Source organism: Panthera onca, chromosome A3, assembly GCF_046562875.1.
Source record: "Panthera onca isolate mPanOnc1 chromosome A3, mPanOnc1 haplotype 2, whole genome shotgun sequence".
Lineage (NCBI taxonomy): Eukaryota > Metazoa > Chordata > Mammalia > Carnivora > Felidae > Panthera > Panthera onca.
The window spans coordinates 36,100,757-36,120,768 of NC_138341.1; the positions used below are offsets into that span (position 1 = coordinate 36,100,757).

At 48.9% G+C, this 20,012-nt stretch overlaps 2 protein-coding genes across 3 annotated transcripts in view; one reads left to right on the top strand and one right to left on the bottom strand.

Moving 5' to 3' along the window:
• Positions 1–14,937, top strand: part of LOC132692206 (two pore channel protein 2-like) — a 43,929-nt gene extending 28,992 nt beyond the window's left edge. The window contains exons 10-19 of the mRNA XM_081795224.1: positions 1,445–1,589; positions 3,023–3,208; positions 4,468–4,532; positions 5,653–5,740; positions 6,296–6,365; positions 8,393–8,612; positions 8,764–8,854; positions 10,396–10,509; positions 10,744–10,868; positions 12,075–14,937. Of these exons, the coding sequence (XP_081651350.1) occupies positions 1,445–1,589; positions 3,023–3,208; positions 4,468–4,532; positions 5,653–5,740; positions 6,296–6,365; positions 8,393–8,612; positions 8,764–8,854; positions 10,396–10,509; positions 10,744–10,868; positions 12,075–12,220 (1,250 nt within the window). The 3' untranslated portion in view covers positions 12,221–14,937. The remainder of the gene's footprint in view (positions 1–1,444; positions 1,590–3,022; positions 3,209–4,467; positions 4,533–5,652; positions 5,741–6,295; positions 6,366–8,392; positions 8,613–8,763; positions 8,855–10,395; positions 10,510–10,743; positions 10,869–12,074) is intronic.
• Positions 14,938–19,663: 4,726 nt separating this feature from the next.
• Positions 19,664–20,012, bottom strand: part of BUB1 (BUB1 mitotic checkpoint serine/threonine kinase) — a 46,717-nt gene continuing 46,368 nt past the window's right edge. For both annotated transcript variants that reach the window (XM_081795225.1, XM_060654483.3), the window contains exon 25: positions 19,664–19,987. In XM_081795225.1, coding sequence (XP_081651351.1) covers positions 19,792–19,987 — 196 coding nt within the window. In that variant the 3' untranslated portion in view covers positions 19,664–19,791. The remainder of the gene's footprint in view (positions 19,988–20,012) is intronic.

Here is a 20,012-nt window from a genome sequence, read left to right on the forward strand (position 1 = left end):
TAGGTCACCCAGCTACTACCCATGCTTGTCATGTCACTGTCCCCCTAACCACTGATGGTGATCCAGGTCCCTGGATCCAAGATACCCTGGCACCTAATTCTCCAAGGCTACCTTTCTGCCTGAGCAGGTGTTACATGCCTTTGGCTTTTGAGACATGTATGTATATTTTCCTTCTAACTCTGAAGACCCAGGAACTTAGATATCCTAAGATTATCTATGTGTGTTTTTTCATCTAACTTGATGGACTCCTGTTCTTTCATGTTCTTGGGACCACGAAACTGTTAGGGAAGATAGCAACATGAGTGTGTAACATCACTCAAGTCTGTGTCTGGTTCAGGCTCCTCGCTCAGATGAGGCCACACTTCTGACGGGGCTGAAGTCTGGGTTTCGGCTGATGGCGATTCCTCATCGTCTTTCTTGCATAAACCACGCTATGGTGATAAGCGTATAGCCATCATTCATCATTTACTCCCGAAAACTGGAATGGAGCTGCAGACATCTGCCAGGCTCTCTGAATGAGAAGCCTTCTGGGATTTAAAAGCACCCGCCCCAACTTGGCCCGTTGTCTCAGCTAGACCTGATCTGCACCGGCAATTTCTTTAGCTTTCTTCAAATTGTCCAAACGTTGACTTCGTTTCTAAACTTTGTTTTCAAAGAAAACTTGGAAAGAAGTTGTAGGAGGTTACAAGAAGCAGCAGCAACATTCTTTACGTATCCTGATTTGATCCGTTGATGTGATATTCTTTAGGTTGTATGGAGCAGGAGGTCACGCATGAACAGGGTTGAGGACCAGCCCAGTTGACTCCTGGCCAGCATCTGACCTGTCTAGCAGGGGGGAGGTACACGGGGTGGTGGAGAAGAGCCTGCTGGCCCTGGGCATTCGGTGGGTCTGGAGAAGACCAGCTCAGCAGTCATGCGGGGCCAGGTTGGTCAAGAAAGCCCCGGCGAATCTTGGCCTGGCTGGTGAGCCCACTTGTGGAGAAAGCTGTTGGTTTGAGTGAATCCCCGAGAAGGGGAAGAGAAGACGATAGGGGATTGAGGGGAAGGGTGTGGATGACACCTACCTTGGAGGCTTGGTGGAGAGAGAGGGGAAGGAGAGTTGAGGCTGGAGAGGCAAGTCAGGCAGAAAGCAGGGATGGCCCACGTGAGGAGGAAGGTGGGTGGAAGGCAGGGAGGGAGGCAGCGGCATCTGTGAACTGGCGAAATCACATGCTTGGGTTGGCTGCCTTGGGCTGATTGCAGGTCTGAGTGAGTACAGGTGGGGGTCTCTGCACTGGCTGGCTCCTTGGCCTTGGGCCTTCCCTTTGAAGCTTCAGATCTTCACCTAGGCAAGACAGATCCAAGAGTCTACGCTGATTTGGTATCACCCTTGGGACCTTAGCGACACAGTGGCTGTGTATTGGGGATCTTTTTTTTTTTTTTTTTTTTTTTTTTTTAATTGCAGACAAAGTGAGCTTTCTACGCTTGGCCGATCTCCTCAACATTCAGGTGGTCACCATCAACATCAGGAGACACCCACTGGAAGACTGGATGCCTCGGGTATACCGGTCATCTGCAAGCCTCTTGGTCCAGAGGATGGTTCGGCACAGGCAAGTGAGATGGGGCCAGTTTTCTCTCAAGTTACTTTCAAAATGGAGGCGTTTGCAAATGCTGTCTGGACTGAATACATTTCATTCTTGAAATTATAAATCAGCCCCCTGCTTGCTGCTTTTGGTTTCTCAGGGAGGCTTGCAAAGGGTTCTGGATGTGTTTATTCAAAAGGACAGCCTTCTGGATTGTGCTTCCTTCTGCCCTATTTCCAAAGATGCCCAAGGGCCACAGACTAGATGTGCTGTCTGAGCCAGAAAAACTGACCGCTCTCTGAAATCAGAAGGTTCTAGCCTCATCTCGAGTCATTAGGAAGTTGATGTCAGATATGGCACTTTGACTTTGTAAAGTCTGTGGTAAGAACTCCTGAATTAGAGTCATTGGAATGGTCATCAAGAAGATCATCAGTTCTTTTATTCTCAAGCAAATGGACTCCGGAAAGAGGCATTCATTGTGGTTGCAGATATTATATTTCATATGCGTGGCCCAGAGTATCCCTATCATCAGAGGCTTGTCCTCTTGCTCTCTGAATTTAGTGTTTCATAGAAGAGAATGGTTCAGAAGTCCTTGAAAGTGTCTCAGCCTGTGACGCAGGCACCCCATATCCCTTTTCGCTGTCCATATTTGGTATTTATCAAAGCCCTTTATGTAGAGACTTCTTCCCATTACTCCCAGCCTTGAATTACTGATGTGTTTCATGTACTGGATGTTTGTGTGTCCACCTGTGGCATCCTGAGCTGGGTCCTGGGTCTAGAGCTTCACAGAGAACAGTGGGGTAGGAGCCCCTCTTGTCTTCCCAAGGGTCACCCCGTGTTCTCTTACGCACAGGGACAGGCACCTAAGCAAAGAAGCCTGCTCTGTAATTGAAGAGTCGGGTCAGAGCCCAGCTATCATACTTTTTCACCCATCTTCCCCCAGACTTGGTGAGGAGGATGGACATATCAGTCCCCTGGAAGGCTGTGTGCCTTAGGGGTGAAGAGGCTTTCAGAAGTTTTCTTAGTTAAGGATGTTCATTTTCTAGGGACAAGTAGCAGAGGTGTAATGATCCCGTGCTAAGCCCTAAACCCTCTCCTTGCCCCAGTTCTGCCTAAGCTTTCACCTGATCCAGGAACTGTGCCCCCAGAGGGGAACCTGGGAAAAGCACGCCTCTATACCCCCTGCTTGCTGAGTCTTCATGTTCTCCTTGGCCGCAAGGGCTACACCAAGTATCAGGGTTGGCAGGTGAATTTCAGGACCCTGGCCGTGCCGGAACCTTCACTTACTTGAGTCACAAGTGTGCATGTGTGTGCGCGCGTGCATTGGCGGGACGGGGGTTGGGGGCATCTCGTATTCATCACATTGCTGGGAAACAAAGTAGCCCCTCTAAGGCTCTGAACATGCTCCTTTTACGGAAATGTGTGATGACGGGATCTCTTCTTTTCTTCCCTCGTGGCAGGATTTTTGTCTGGGTTTATGATGTCATCATTCTAATAAATGCCATATTCATTGCTCTGGATGAGAGAAACCCCTTCATTTCCTACGCAGAATGGCTTTTCCTTTCTCTCTACATTATTGAAATTCTCCTGAAACTGTACACATACGAGCCCAGAGCCTATTTTGGCAGAAGGCAGTTCTGGAACTGGTGAGCATGTGTGTTCTGGCGTGGCAGGGGGTGGAGGGGGCAGAGGCCCTGGGCGACGAAAGGGGGTTTTCTCTCAGTGTGCGGAATATCGTAGTTTTTCAAGCTCCAGCTGCCTGGTTTTGGGGCATCTTATAAGGAAATCTTGGGGGGGTGTGTGGAAACATCTGGTTCAGGCAAAGCTGTTATTTATGATGTGAGTTTGAACTGACTCTAGCTAAAATGAGAATTGCAGATCATGACATCCTAGATTCGGAAAGGATCTTAGAACATCATACCCAATGAGGCAGTGCCTTCCATAGCTGCCTCAGCCCACTCCGCGGTCTTTTTATCAGAGAAGTTGGCAGATGTGGCTGGACAGTGAGACCGTCAGCAAGCTTTTTCCCACACTGGGTGTGTCACCTGTGGCCCTTTCTTCTCCAGGTTGTGTACCTCCTGGTCTTGAACTATCACCCACATGCTGTAGACCATCTCAGATGCACTGCGTGCATTGGCGGGGTTGGGTCTTGGTGGTCGCTGCTCTCGGTGCCAGGAAAGTCACTGGGGATGCACGTGTGGCCAAAGAGGAACTAGTTATTCTCGTCCAGTGCTGTGGCACGGCTGTCCTTTGATACTTCTGTCAGGAAGGAAAGTGACGATGTGATGAATGTCCCCTTTAATTAAAAAGTTGCAATGTACCCAGTAAAGTTAATACCAAGAAAAATTATGCCATGTGTTCAGAAAATGTGTCAAAGTATTCTTGCAAGGACACGGTGAAACCTTGGACTGCGAGTAGCTTGTTCTGGAGTGTTCCGCAAGACGGGCAGACATTTCTGATAAATTTTAACTTGATAAGCCAGCGACGTCTTGCAATACGAGTCGTACATGACGCCGAACATCACGTGATCACAACTGAGCCAGTGGTTCTTGAATTTCACTTTGGTATTCAAGGGCTTTGGATTGCAAACATGTTTCCGGAATGAATTATGCTCACAAACCAAGGTTTTACTGTATATCATTGTTTTGTAAGACAAAGTGATAGGACTTGGTTGATTGCCATGAATTCCCTCGGGTGGTTCATTGGAGCAGCCAGTGAATGGTCATTGGATCATTCAAATGTAGTATTCCTTGCTTCATCTCCACTGTTCTAAAAATTATGGAAATCAGTTTCATGGCCGGCTCATTGCTTCGCATGAGACTCGATTTAAAGTTTTCTTGGGATCAGTTGTGTCCTGACAGGCCCTTCCCTTGATCCTTCACCAACTTTGCTTCTGCACCATTAGGTTTGATACGCTGATCATCATCGCGGCCCTGGTGGCCACTGTGGCCAACACCACCATTCAGTCAGGTCAGTGCCACGGGCTCTCGGCTTCACCACCTCCTGGGATCGTGCATTCAACTGGTAGCCTTTGTGGAACATCCACCGTGCACCACTAAGGTGTTTGGGATGAGACAGCGGAGATACAAGAGAATTCGTGAAAAAACGTGCCGTGTTCTGAGAGGGATGGTAGCCTTGTTTGTGGTTCGCTGTATATTAGAGATTTCATTTGTGTGCATCCATCATACCAGATAAGGATCTGGTCACCTCCTCTCCAAAACTGCCCTCAGTCTCATGGCTTAACCTCCATGTCCATCTTGGCCCCCTTCCCATCTGGGTCCCCTCCCATGGTCCAGCTGTAGCTGGAACTCTGCATTGTCCCTTGCCCACTGGCCTCTTGTGTCTGCACACACATTCCACCACCATTGTGCACACTCCTTCCGGTGGACACAGAGGGGTTATTGAGAGATAGTGCAACAACTTCTTCTCCTTCTTCTCCCTCATCCTTGTCCTCTTCCTCCCCTCCTCCTCCTCCTCCGTCTTCTTCTTCTTCTTCTTCTTCTTCTTCTTCTTCTTCTTCTTCTTCTGTTTATTTATTTATTTTAACAGGAGAGAGGGGGCCGAGAGAGAGGAAGACAGAGAATCCCAAGCGGGCTCTGTGCTGAGGGCCTCCCCAACGCAGGGCTCCGTCTAACAAACCGCGAGATCGTGATGTGAGCCGAAACCAAGATGCGGACACTTAACCTACTTAGCCACCCAGGCGCCCCAAGATAGTGCAGCCTCTTAACATAACTCTATGAAATGAATATTGGGGAAGGAAGGGCTTGTTGAAATGTGTTCTGTAAAACCTGATCCACAGTCTTTCTTAAAGACGGTCTGACGTCTACACCTCCTCTCATGATTCTCTAGTTCTAGGGGTGGGAGGGCACGCCCGGTGTGGCTTTGGCGGGGGTGGGCTGGGGGGTGGGGGTGAGTGATTCCAGGAGCACTTACTTCCTCATTGCTCAGAGCCACTGCCCTGGTCTTGAAGCCGCATCTCTCCCCAGTACTTACGGGGTCTCAGACCTCACTGAATAAAAGGGACGAGCCAGAGGCACCCATAAAATGGAATGTTACGTGATGGTGGGGTTTCTTTTTTTTTTTTTCCTAGCAAGAAAATACAACAGTCAGCAGATACTGGATATTGTGCTGATCTTGAGGATACTCCGGCTCTTAAGGATCATTGTCAGCATTCAGAGGTAAAGATGGAGCGACGTGCACTCTGGTGGTTCCCACACTGGAGCCGGCCGGAAACCCCTCCCGCCTCAGAACTATAGACGCACCCCGTTACGAAGCCGGAACGTAACCTGTACGGAGGACCTGGCGTTCGCTTGGGGCCGGGGGGCAGTGGGGCAGGGAGGGAAGTCAGGATGGTGACGAGCACCCACGTGGCAGCTCCCTGAGGGAGCTTCTGTCACCCACTTTCATCATCCCTGTGACCCCTTCCCTCAACTGCGCAGGCTGCACGGTGACAGAGTAACGGCGGCTGCGGCGGCAGCTAACGCTAACCTGAGTGTGCCCGCCGACAGCCCTCGATGTAGGGGCTTTTATCATCCTTTGTCCACAGGTGATGACGATGGAGCTCAGAGAGGTTGAATGGCTCCCCCAATGGTGCACAGCTAAGAAGGCAAACTCCTGACAGGATTTAAAGAACAGATCCAGGACTGGGGGAAGGGATATTGAACCAAACCCGCCAGCCAGGCGTCAGTTTTACCTTGCGGCTTCCCTTGGGCCGCCTCTCGGTTTTATCCTAGGTTCCGGGTCATCGTGACGACCTTAATTAACATTGGGCCCACGATACTGACGTTCGGGGGACTCGTCTTGGTAAGTGGCTTGTCCTTGGTGCCGATCCACGTGAAGTAAGCGGTAAGATGCTCATTCTTGGCAACTGTCCGTAAGCCTTATTTTAAGTGAGGAAAAGAAAGGGCGATTAAGCAAACGAGACCCACTGGTTTCTAGTACTCCTTTTTTTTGAATTATCCGGTGCCTGCAGACCCTGGGCATGTGCCAGTTAAGGTACACCGGCGACTGGGATAGACACCAGAACTTCCGCGGCTTAACACAGTCACAGTTTCTTTCTCGTCCACGGTCTAGGTGGGTCTTCCTGGCTGGCAGGTGCTTCCCAGGGATGTAGGTTCCTTCCGGCTCATGGCTGTGTTCCCCCCCCCCCCTCCCGCCCCCGCCCCCGCCCCAGGCCTCAGATCCTTCTTCGTCCTGCTTGTGGCCTCAGATCCCACCGCAGGGAGGCCAGGGGGCTGGTGTCTCCCGCTCAGGAGAGATTCCACACCGTGAAGGAGGGAGCTCGGATACTGGTGGACACTCTTCTTTTTCGTTTCTGTTATCACAGTGAGAAATCCTATTAGTACAGAAGAATGAAAGGTGGACTTCCAGTCATTTCCAGCCCCCACCTGCCTCTTTCCCAGATATGACCGCTATTCAGTGTTTCTTGTTACCCTTCCTAAATATCTCTATGTCTGCAACAAGCATACCACGGACATGCATGTCTGTGTCTAGTTTATTGTTCGGTCAAATGGAACGATCCACAAAAGTGTGCACACCTTTCTTCCACCTCCTAACCTTGTCCCACGTCCTGGAGTTCACGTGTGTCCGTGTAGGCTCTGTGAGGGTTAAGGGTCCCACCGGAGAGGAGACTCGGGAGCACATCTGACCAGCCCCTCTACTGACAGACCTCTGAGGTTGGTCTCCCCTTGTGGCCATCACAACTGACGTGGTGAGGGCCATTCTTGTACCCGCCCCTTAGTGTGCTTCTGTACGCGGATCCGCTAGGTCAAGAGGGAAATGTGTTCAAACTTTGCACGGCTTGGTGGCCAGTTGCCTTCCCAGAGAGTGCTCCCTGTGTACCCCAAACGACAGCGCATGACAGCCTGTTTCTCCACGCCCTTCGCACCCTAACCAGGGGTTCATTAAGCACTGCCCTGTTTTCCAGTCTGACAGGGGAGAAGATGGCACCGTGTTGCTTTGACATGCGTGTCTTTTGCATTTCATGAGGCTGAGTGCCTTCTCCGTGTTCTTTTGGACAGTTTTGCTTATCTTCCCGTGAGCAGCGTGTTCGTATCTTTGGTCCATTCTTCTGTTAGTTCTTAAATATGATTTGCAGGAGTGTTTTGCCGATTAAGGAAATTGGCTATTGGTAAGTTGTTTATAGTGTAATTACTTTTCCTTCTCTGTCACTTGTGTTTTGAGTTTTTCTTTCTTACATAAAAGCTTTTTGGGTTTTTTTTTTTTGTAGATTTTTTTATGTTTTGTTATTTGTCTATTTTGGGGGCTGTATAAAAATTGACATTAATTATATAGCCATATTTGTTAGTCTTTTATTTTACAGTATCTCGTTTTTATGTCATGCTTAGTGGGGCCTTTCCCTACGCACTTCTTTTCCCCCAGTTCCTTCATGGTTTGTTTTTTACATTTGACCCTTTCGACCCTTTGGAATTTATTTTGGTATAAAAAACGGGGTGAAGCCACAACGTTACTATTTTTTTTTCCTGGGGGACCAACCATTATTTATTGAGTATTTAACCCATTAACTTGCTAGAAGCTTTGGTTCTGATGCATAAGCCCATGGGAGAGGTCACGGCGTGGTCCAGCTGGCCGTGTGTCCTCTGTCCCTCCACGGACAGCTCAGGCTTCTCCAGCAGAGTAGCCGATCAGTCCGCCCCCTAACCCCCACCTCCACCCCCACCCTGACACTGCCTGGGACTCGGCTGGGGAGGGCAGCCCTTTCTGCTGGGCGCACGGACTAGCGATGTCCCCAGCCGGCCTCTCCAGCACGCCCCTGGCCCCGCGATTCTGCAGCTCGGTGCGCCCCCTGGTGACCAGTGCTGCCGTCCTAGGTGGTCTACTACGTGTTCGCTATCATCGGGATGGAAGCATTCCATGGCAAAGTCCGGTTCTCTGACCCGAATTTCACCAGTCCTGATGCTCTGGTGTGTGGGAACCCAGCCTTGAAAGATTCAGCATTTGCCCGAGACAGGTACTGCAAGAACAACTTCAACGACCTGGCCTCCTCGTTCATCGTGCTGATGGAGCTCACGGTGGTTAACCAGTGGCACAATATCCTTTCTGAGACGGGCCCCGGCTGCCTCACCGGGGCTTCTTGGGGTGGGGCAGGGGGGTGGCGCCGAAAGTGACTTCCAGGAGCATCGGGGGCGGGGGGGGGGGCACCTGCCGAGTTCCCTGCAGGTTGACGTCCTTAGCCTCCCACTCCTCGCGGGCGGCTTTGCCCTCGTGACTCACCAGGCGGCAAAGCTGTACTTCATCGGCTTCCACATCGTGGTCGTCATTCTCATCGTTAAGTGAGTCTGCTCCCGCCACGCCGGCCGATTCCACATCTCCTCCCTGAGCACGTGTAACCAACCGCTTTACCTCCCTTCTCCCGTGTTCCGTCCACCTGCTGTACGTTGTGGGTTGGCACTGGAAGGGACACAAGTCTTACTTGTGTCCACATTTGTGCCCTCGTTGCCTGCCAGTGCGGTGCACCTCTGTGCATAACACGCATCTCATAGTCTCAGAGGTTGTTGGGGTCAGAAGGACTCTGGGGTCCTGGCCGGTCTCCCTCCCCTCCCCCGCCCAGACCGAATCCCTTTAGAGCATCCCTGTGAATGCTGGTCCTCTAGATCACGGGAATGCTCTTCCAGAGAGGTTTCCCGACTGCCATACCCCTCGCACGGCGGTGCACCTGCAGCCCCTGGGGTGACCTCCCGGCACCACACCGTCCTTGTCACATCAGGCCTGCTTTGGCCAGCCACCACTTTACTGACTTTGGCTCGGGAACGACTCAAGAATCCTGGCCGAGGAGGGGAGGGGAAGAAACCCCGTGGGTGGCTCCGATCAGGCCTGCTCGTCCTTACACAGCCTGAATGGAACACGTAGTGGGAACAAGAGAGAAACACCTCCCTGGGTGGCTCTTACAGAGGTTGCTGGAGCGCTGGGACCCGTCAGGGCCAACGACGTGGGAGGCTGTAGGGACGTTCCTGGTCCTCTCCTCTCAAAAGTGTATGGGCGCCGTGGGCGCCCTGGGCTCCATCATCATCACTATTAAGGCAGGAAAGGTGAAGGGTCTGAGATTCCCCCTTGCCTGCACGCCAGCAGGTCAATCCGCACGTATATACCACGCGTACACACAGGTAGAAGGTACGGCACCTTGGGTCAGAGACAAAGACGCTGTATTACTCATGGCGAAAGCAGCGGCAGAGCAATATCCCGTGTCCGTTCCCCGAACCTTCATCCACAATGAGCAGCGTGGTGAGCACCGCCTGGGGTGGGAATGCAGGAAGGAGCTCCAGAATGAGGAAACTGATCTTACATAGGGCGGCTGGGGACCTGCCCATCCTCCCCTCTGGAGAGGGAGAAAGGGACTTTAGTTTCACCTGGAGTGGAAGCAGACCCCCAGGGAGGGCAAGGTGAGTCTTTGCTGCCCTGGGCTGTCTCTGTAGGGGAGGCGTTGTTGAGCTTTACATCCTGGAATGTCTCCGGGGACAAGCATTCCTGAGTCGGCTCTCCGTGCCTTTGCTCAGACAGCCCAGACTGTGCAGAAACTTGACATATTCATAGAGAATTGTCTACCAACAAATACTTGGCCTAAGCTTCCCCTAGAAACAAACCCATTTTCTTTTTTAATATTCACTGTTTAAAGAGGTTATAAAAGAAGATTTTCCAAGTGAATGAAAGTTGTGCCCAATCCTCGAGAGATACTGTTTGTCATTCCTCCCTTGTGTGTTGTATTTTCTTTGCAACAATAGGCTGCCTTTTTATTTAGGCTCACACACTCTTTGGGTCCAGGCTTCCCTGTCACCTGGACCTCGGCTAACGCCCTCTACCTCTTCCTCTTTCCCAGTATTTTCATAGCATTCATCTTGGAGGCATTTTTTGTGGCATATTCCTTAGAGAAAAGTGAAGTAGAAACTGCTATCGAGAAGAAGATTCAAGAGCTCGGAGTGGGAATCCAAGAGTGAGTATTGTGTTCCCCTTCGTGTAGCTCACAGAACTTTAGAAGCAGACTGGCCACGTTTAATCTCTAAGTGTCTCGTGGCACCCAGCCTGGTCCTGTGGGTCAGTTCTCCGGGACCTTCACTGTCCGGAGCCCTGGATGTGGCTGGACAGTAACACGGGGCCTCGGCTGGGAGGACACATGCGGGACTCAGCTGAGGGACCTGACCCTGTTCATGTCTCTTCCTCCTTGAAGAGAAGAAATGCAGGACGGGATGCTCGTTGATAACGTGGATGCTAAGGACAGTGGCTTTAGTGGGGATGATGGAGACAACAAAAGGAAGGACCTGAAAGGCTTGTACTTCAGAATTGCATCCAAAAGTAAGTTTTAAGGGTGCCTGGGAGGCTCAGTTGGTTAAGCATCTGACTCTTGATTTTGGCTCAGGTCATGATCTCACAGTTTGTGAGTTCGAGCTCCACGTCGGGCTCCACACTGCTATCGCAGATCCTCTCTCTCTGCCCGTCCCCTGCTTGTGCTCTCTTTCTCTCTTTCTCAAAATAAGTAAACTTGTTTTAAAAAAGTAAGTTTTAACCCAATGCAAAACTTCCTCCGATCCACGCTCCTCACTGCAGCCAGAGAGATGTTTTCCGAACGCAAATCTGACCTTCGGTGTCTTAAGGATAAAGACAAGGGCAAGGGGCGCCTGGGTGGCTCATTCTGCTGGGCGTCCAACTTTGGCTCAGGTCATGATCTCACGGTTCATGGGTTCGAGCCCCGCGACGGGCTTTGTGCTGACAGCTCAGAGCCTGGAGCCTGCTTCAGATTCTGTGTCTCCCTCTCTCTCTGCCCCTCCTCTGCTTGCCTTTTCTCAAACATTAAAAAAATTAAAACCAAAAAGACAAGGTCCCTTGTCGTGGCCGCTGCAGCCCATATGTATGCCTGGTCTCTCCTTCTCTTTCTCAGCCTTTCTTCCTTCCCTCTGTGACTCGCCATGCTGGCTGCCTGTCATTGATCTTTGAGTGACTGTTTGGTCACCGTCTGTCTTCCTTGTTGACTCAAAGCTTCCCGTCGGGCGCAGGGCCATGTCTTCTTGCCCTCCGCTGTATCCCCAGGGCCTCACGATGTGCCCGGGACACGGGGGCCCTCAACACCTATTTCTTTAGCCATTTTATTCTCAGCGAATTAGCGGTTGGCTGAATAACCCACAGCAACCTGCGTGTCAGTTTGGTCTCTGGCCGAGGCGCGACCTCCGAGTGAGCAGCTCAGCATGGCCTGTGGGAGCAGTGGCGTGAGCAGGGCGCCCTTACCAGGTGTCACCCTCCCCCATCCTCCAGGGAGCACCTTCTCCTCGGGCTCTAGAGCTCTGGGTGGCTGAGGAGCGCAGTGGGGTCCACACCAGCAGAGATGAGTGGTTCTTTCCTGACTTTTTTATCCTTTCTTCCAAAGAGCATTTGGCTAGCCATGCTTAGAGTGTCGTCTTCGACTCGGGGGCCGTCCTTCCGGAAAGCCCAGCTCTGCCCGGGCCGAGTTTTCCCCTTCCGGCCCCAACACGTGCCAGTTCCGTGTGCCTTTCTCCCTCCTCCTAGAGTACAGGACCGTGGACGCCTTGCTGCAGCAGATGTTTGAGTCTGAAATTGCCCCAGAGGAGGAAGGCCCTTCCTTGGATGAGATTCTGAACTTTTCACCCGGTGACCTGTATCCCAAGAATCCCAATTTCGAAAACAGTGCGTGATCCTGGACCTTTAAGGGTGCGCACGTGGAAACCAAGCTAGGCGGCCATCCCTTCTGGCTTATTCTATCTAGAGGTGATTTTCCCAGCCCAGGTCGCTCTGTGCTGTGACCAGCCTGCGCATCGGCCCCTCCTGCCCTGAGCCACCAGCTGAAAGGTGTGGAAAGGCTGCTTCCGAGTGCCCCGCCTGGGGTTGTTCTGAGGTCTGATCAGGGCAGTAAGGAGGGGGAAATCTTGGAAGAGATTTTGAGGGGCACTGATCATACACATGGACCTACACGTGTGACGTCCCTTCAGTGGGTGTGTAAAAGCTTTTCATTTATTTTTATGTGATATTTTGCGATTCTATTAAATCACATGCTACAGTGTTACGTGAATGAATTTTGAATACTTACATATGGTAAAGGAATATATCTAATACAGTAGCTTTTAGATGTGGTGTTTATTCAAAATGAAGGAAAACATGAATGTGAAAATAAAATTCTGTGACAGTGGCTTCTTTTTCCAGGGAAGGCTCTCAAAGCTTCTTAATGTTTATTTATTTTTAAGAGACAGAGACAGAACGTGAGGGGGGGAAGAGGCAGAGAGAGAGAGGGAAACACAGAAACTGAAGCAGGCTCTAGGCTCCGAGCTGTCAGCACAGAGCCCGACGCGGGGCTTGAACCTGTGAACCTGAGCCGAAGTCGCACGCTTCACCGACTGAGCCACCCAGGCGCCCCCCTCAAAGCTTCTTTAATTACATTACAATGATAGCTAGCTTTTAAGTAAATCAGTCTCCGAGGTCGCTTTCTCCAGCTGGAAGTCCCCCAGTGCGGTGATGTGCTCCTTCCGGGAAATTAAAAGGGATTTATCTTATTTATTAACCGAATTTCTAACTGTGGTAAAATACCCATCACATAAAAGTTACCATCCTAACCAAGTCGAAGCGTATATAGTTCGATAGTTTTAAGCATATTGACGCTGTTGTGCAACGGGTCTCCAGAACTTTTTGTCTTCCCAAATGGAACCGCAACCGGTCAACGGCAACCCCCTCTTTCCGCGGCCCCCCTCCCCGCCCCGCCCCTGGAAACCACCATTCTGCCTTCCGTCTCCAGGACTCTGACCGTTGTGCCTCGCAAGTGCATTTGAGCGAGCGCAATCCTTTGTGAGTTGTCAGGGTATGACTCATTCTTCTGTACCTTGTCACGGGCCCCACTATAAAGGGGCCCATGACCTGAGGTGCAGTGAGACCTGAGTCATGTGTCACGTCGGGGTGACATCTGACGCTGGCTGGGGAGGGATTTCTTTTCCTTGGTTCTGAGGGTGACCTCCGGTGTAGGAGCAGGGCCAAGGTTTCGGGCACCCACTCTGGGGCCAGGTCGCCTGGTGTCATACCCCGGCTCCCCACCGAGCGTGCTACTTCATCTCTCTGTGCCCCATTTGCTCACGTGCACTTGGGGTAAATGGTACCTCCGTCCCAGGAGTGTAGGAGTGAAGGAGGATGAGGACGAGTGGCACCCCGACCCAGCCGCTTCAGCGTTTGCTCTTACAGATTGCTGTTCCTGGTTTAAAGCCACGCCTGGGGTCCGGCGTTGGTGCTTAAGAATTTTCTTACCATGACGCTCCCCAGGAGGTGGGGCATTGCTGACCCCTCTGAGGGGATTCATGGAGCCCTGCCATCCTCCGGATTGCTCCTATTTCTTTGTATATCTAACATTTATTGTGATGTCAAGTGTGACACTAAATGTATCGAGTGACAACTTAATTTCTTTAACTTGAAAACCTGCTGGGCGTTTTTCGATTACAAACTATGCAGTCATTGTAAAAAAAAAAACAACCCAAAAAACAACTCAATGCCGAAATACAGTAAAAAAGACAAAAGTTGCTCTTTCTTCTTCCTTCTCCTGACACCCACCTCCCCTTCATTCTTGCACTGACCATCGGACACCCCCCTTCCCAGTGGTGGTGCTGAGTTTGTTGTGTATCCTTCTGGAAACAGATCTACCCATTTACAGTCATGTGTATCATGCATATGAATGTAGGGTATACGGCTGACCCTTGAGCAACATGAGGGGGTAGGGTTGCAAGTCTGCATAAACTTTTGACTCCCCGCGCCACCCCCCCCCCCCAGGACCAAACTTTGCTAATAGCCTACTGTTGACCAGAAAAGCCTTACCAATAACGTAAACAGTTGATTAACACACAATTCACATGCTATGTGTATTATATACTATATTCTTACAATAAAGTAAGCTAGAGAAAAGAAAATGTTAAGGAAGTCATAAGGAAGGGGTGCCTGGCTGACTCGGTGGAGCACGAGACTCTTGATCTCCAGGTCGTGAGTTCGAGGCCCACATTGGGTGTAGAGGTTAAGTAAATAAATTAAAAACAAAAGAAAGTCATACGTAAAATACATTTACAGTACCATACTGTAATTATAAAAAAAAACCTGCTTATGTGTGTACCTGCATAGTTCAAACTCATGTTATTCAAGGGCCAAAGGTAATTGCATTTCTTATTCTAAGAGGGATGTCATGACGTTTTTCCTACGTATTATTCAAGAATCTTTTTTTACTTACCAGTGTTTTTTATTGAGATACGTGTGTGTTTGTATATACGCACACACAAAACACTATCAAGTGTTCTGTACCATCAGCGTTTCGTGATTCATTGAAAGCTTTACTTATTCATAGACCTATACATTGTTCCACGTGTTCAACATTAAACGGTAACAGAGTAAACCTTGTCACGTAATTTTCTTCATGTGTGACTCCCTTGGGTAGGAGACTGGATCCCGGTACTATGGACGTGCAGCAGCCCCCATGGCCACCAGGGGGCCCCCACGGCCCCCCGCCTCCGTGAACAGTCTCAGAGCAAGGGGAACAGGAAGGAGTTGTGGCTGTGATTGGCATCTTTCTCCAGGTCTGTCTTCTGCCTTTCAGTGAACTTGTCACCCCCACGTTTTGGCACACGGTCTCCCAGCTGGACACTTCATTCCTGTCTCCCCGGCAGGGGGATGGGACGACATGACTGATCAGACCTGCGGGCCGTGAGCCCAACTGGGGCCTGCAGCTCACAGGTCTTGCCCTGGGGAGCAGTCTCTGTGTCTTCTCCACCACTGAGAATGGCAGCAATTCGAACATCCTGGAAGCCTTCTGTGGAGGATGGCAGGGTCAGTGCCAGCATGGGATCGCTTACCCCCAGACTGTAACAGGAGCTTGAAATCACTTCTGTTTCCTTTAAACTGTGTGTGTGGGTTTTCCGTTACAGCACCTAGGCCTGCCTGTAGCCTACCCAGCCCAGAAATGGGTTTGTCTGAAACATTCTGGAATGGAGCCGACAGACAGGTGGACTGACTTGAGGGATCAGGGAAATGGACGACCAAGGACGCTGACCTCCTGGGATGAATGGCAGAAAAAGGTGTGAGTGATAGCTTTGCAGGTGAACTTACACTGGGCTAAATGCCCGGCTCTTCAGGGGCTCTTACTTCTGATAGGCAGGAGTTATGCTTGTAGTTCCTTCACGTCTTAGGAAAAGTAAATTTTAGAATCATTGCGTTAGACCACAGATAAAATCCAGAGGGAAAGGGCACTGGTAACAGTAATCTCCGAACTTCCTACGTGAGCAGATTTTTTCTTAGAATGTGGAGCGTGGGGCCAAGAATGAGTAGGAAATGCCTGGACCCAAGATAGATATTAAATTGGAATCTATGCCGAGTCAAGCCAAAGTTTGAGCACTTGGGATTACTTGCACCCCTGCTCAGCTTTTCAGGAGACACAGATATTGAATAAGACCCAGCCCCGTCCTCAGGGAAACTTCGGTCTCATTAGCGGAGTGAGCCCGAAGTTTCCTCCCTCCCAGAGCTGACTTCGGATGCCTCATCCATTTCAGTTGCCCTTTAGATGCACAGCTTGTTTCCTTGTGCAGGTAAACAGTGCATGTGTGCGTGTGTGTGTGCGCGTGTGCAATCCGGACAACCGATTTATAATTAAATGAAGATGGTTGCTATTGTTTGTACTAGGTAATGGATAAAACAAAACAAAACGAAAACTATTTGGCTGAAGTGCTTAAAGTAGCTTACTTTGCTCAGATCGAGCCTTTCTCCCTGGAGACAAGGCCGTTGCTAGGAAATCAGACTGTGAAGTTTATTTAAGTAAAGCCCTTGGCATAGATCAGACACCAGATGGGCGACGGCAGTGCTGAGACGACACTGTGGTCAGGTCAAGGTTGTTGGTGCGAATAGCATGGACGATATTTGGAGTGTGAGAGAAGCTGACAACCCAGTAACAGCAAATGGGTGGATGGGAACAAAGGACAAGTCAGTAGGGGCTGGACGCCAGCGTGCCTGGGTGGCTCAGTTGGTTGAGCGTCCACTTTGGCTCAGGTCATGATCTCGTGGTTCACGAGTTCCAGCCCAGCATCGAGCTCTAGGCTGACAGCTCCAAGCCTGGAGCCTGCTTTGGATTCTGTGTCTCCCTCTCTCTCTGCCCCTCCTGCTCACACTCTTGTCAATCTCTCTCTCAAAAACAAACATTAAAAAAAGTTTTCTTTAATAGGGGCTGGACACCAAGTGTCCTCCCTGCCCAAGACTGAAGGCACCCACAGTGGCCTTTCCCAGATGGACACATTTCGCTCTTAGTTTAGTAAACAGCACCCTTATCTTTTCTTGTCTTGTTTTCCTTTGAAAACAGCCACTTTTGAAAGAAAAAAAAAAAAACCCCACAATCTTGGTTTATCATTGCTCGGTTATTTTGACACTTTCAGAATAAATGTAATGTTAGTTTGTTTGAGGAGGTCTGTCCCTTTTCAGCTTCCTTCCAGATTGAGTGTGTAATCAGTCATGTAGATTACATTTTTTATTTTCAAAATAAAGCATATTTTGGGATCCCATTCTATTAATTTATCCTGCAGACACATTTGCACATGCACTCAATTTTTTTGTAGCAATAAAACGGTGAAACCAATGGTCTGTGAATAGAGGACTGGTTAAATCAATAAATTCACACAGAGGAATGGCAGAGAGCTGGACCAATACAGATGGGAAGATGGGCCAGAAAAAAGTGTCCTAATACATTGTGCGAGAAGAGATGGATGGGTACTTCTTCAACGTGACTAAAAACACCTACCACAGGGCAGCATCGCGAGCTCACTGGATAAACATGAGAAGAGCTCCCGCTAAAGCAGGAGGCCGGGCTGCCCAGCGCCACCACTGTTTAGCCCTTTCCTAGTGGTCCTAGGCCAGCGAGAGAAAAATCACCAGCGAAAAATTGGGAAAGACATAAACATGATTTTCATAAGGGGCGCCTGGGGTGGCTGAGTTGGTTAAATGTCCGACTTCGGCTCAGGTCGTGATCTTATGTTTCGTGGGTTCAAGCCCCACGTTGGGCTGTCTGCTGACAGTTCAGAGTCTGGAGCCTGCTTCTAATTCTGTTTCCCTCTCTCTCTGCCCTTCCCGCACTCACGCACTGTCTCTCTCTCTCTCTCTAATATAAATAAACGTTAAAAAATTAAAAAAACCCATGATTTTCGTAGTGATGACTAGTTACTGGGAAACTTCAAAAGAACCATCTGAAAAGCTTTTTGCAGAAACCAATAGGGTTCAGATGCTCAAACTACCACCTAGAAAAAAATAGGAAACTAGATCTGATTTAAGCAGTCAAAAGTCTTAAGTATTTATTTTAAATATTTTTAAATGTTTATTTATTTATATTGTGAGAGAGCGTGAGCAGGGGAGGGGCAGGAGAGAGAAAGGAGAGACAGAATTCCAAGCAGGCTCCATGCCGTCAGTGCAGAGCCTGACGTGGGGCTCGACTCACTAACCGTGAGATCAGGGCCTGAGCCGAAACCGGGAGTGGGATGCTTAACTGACTGAGCCACCCAGGCGTCCCTAGTCTTAAGTATTTAAATGAGTACTAGTATCAAAAAATGACAGCACTTTTTTTTGTATTTCTCAACTGAGAATGGCATTTTGAGACACAAAAGCCAAAAAAGGCCATTTGAAACTTTATAAATCAGAGTATAAAACAAAAATTTCTTAGATTCGTGGAAACAGGGGCGCCTGGGTGGTGGCTCAGTCGGATGAGCGTCCGACTTCAGTTCAGGTCACGATCTCGCGGTTTGTGAGTTTGAGCCCCGCGTAGGGCTCTGTGCTGACAGCTCAGAGCCTGGAGCCTGCTTCGGATTCTGTGTCTCCCTCTCTCTCTGCCCCATCCCCACTCATGCTCTGTCTCTCTCTGTCTTAAAGATAAATAAAACATTAAAAAAAAAAAAATCTTAAAAAAAAAAAATTCGTGGAAACAGAAATCTTGAGTTCCGAGACAGATGACAAACTGGGACAAATATTTGTACTTCACATAAAGGGGCTCCTTCAGGTTCACCTGAAAAAGATCAAAATGGAAAGGGGACAAAGACTAGAGAGTTCACAGAAGAAGAACACACGTAGCGCTTGAATATATTTGGCCTAATTTCAGAAGAGAATACAAATGGACAGAGTAAGGAGATACCATTTTTTCCACGTCAGAGCAGCGGATGTGGAGAGCCTGATCTGTGCTTGTAGCGCAGGCGGAGGGGAACAGATGTTCATTCGTGCTGGCGCAGCCTGTATGGGGGCCATTTGGAGATCCTGACACAAAAGTTTAAATGCATTCACCTCTGACCCAGCGATTTCGTTTCTAGGAATTTACAGATACATCATATAACGAAAATATTATACAGTCCTTAACAAAAATGAGACCATCCTCTATGTAGTAAATATTCTATATATTAAATTAAAAAAAACCCTAATTATGCTAGTTAAATATGAAAAGTGTACAGAAATAGGCTTAGAATCATTTTGGGAAAGATTTAAAAGTGGGTCATGGCTGCTTCTGGAATGGGGTACCTGCTGGGTGGGAGTAAGGGAGGAGGCGGTTCACTGTGCTCCTGAATTGGGAGTTGCCTCAACTTTCTTTACATCATAATGCTAAGGAAAGAAGGAGGAAGGCCTGGAGGAAGGCTGTTCAGTTCAGTTTATAGGACCCTTCCAGCTTTAAATGTCAAAAAATGCTAAGTTGCCTGTTATACAGCTTATGAGACTATTTTCAAGATGGGGGATACTCTTTTGAATGGTACTTTCCAAAAAAAAAAAAAAAAAAAAAGAGGAAGAAGCTTAAGATTTATAACCGTAATATTTCCCATGGACAGCACTGAAGAACAGGTACAATAAAGAACGGTCAAATTCTATCCATAAAAATTTGAAGTCCTTTGAATATCATTTGAAAAATTTTTGTTTATTTTATACAAATATAAACCCTCAACTTAGTAAAAAGCTGTCTTGCTTTTTGGCTTTTTGGCTAAAGTGAACAGGTTGGTATTAAAAGTGACTTCAGGGAATGTGCACATCAACTTATTTTCACGAAGGCTTGCATTTCAAGTGCCACCCGCCCCATCAGCCTGCTATACTTTGTTGAAATATTTGTAATGACTAGGTCACATGGACATATGTTGTAGACTTTATTTTTAAGAAATATTGACATAAACAACAGGTGTGGAAAACATCAAGGGTCAAAGTGAGTACGTGAGCATTTACAAAGTGATTTTTAGGGAATGTCCGTATTTTATTTTCGAGAACGCTTATATTCTAAGAGCAGTACGATCAGCCTGTTACGTAGGGTCTTAATCTTGTTTGTATAGTGTTGTTGAAATGTTTTCCTCAGCTTTTGCCTTAACAAATCCAAAGATGGAAGATGATGACAATCTGGAATATTCAACATGATGTGAAAAAATTCACTCCACATATCCAGATGAGGAAGCCTGGAGAGACAACGCATGGATACAA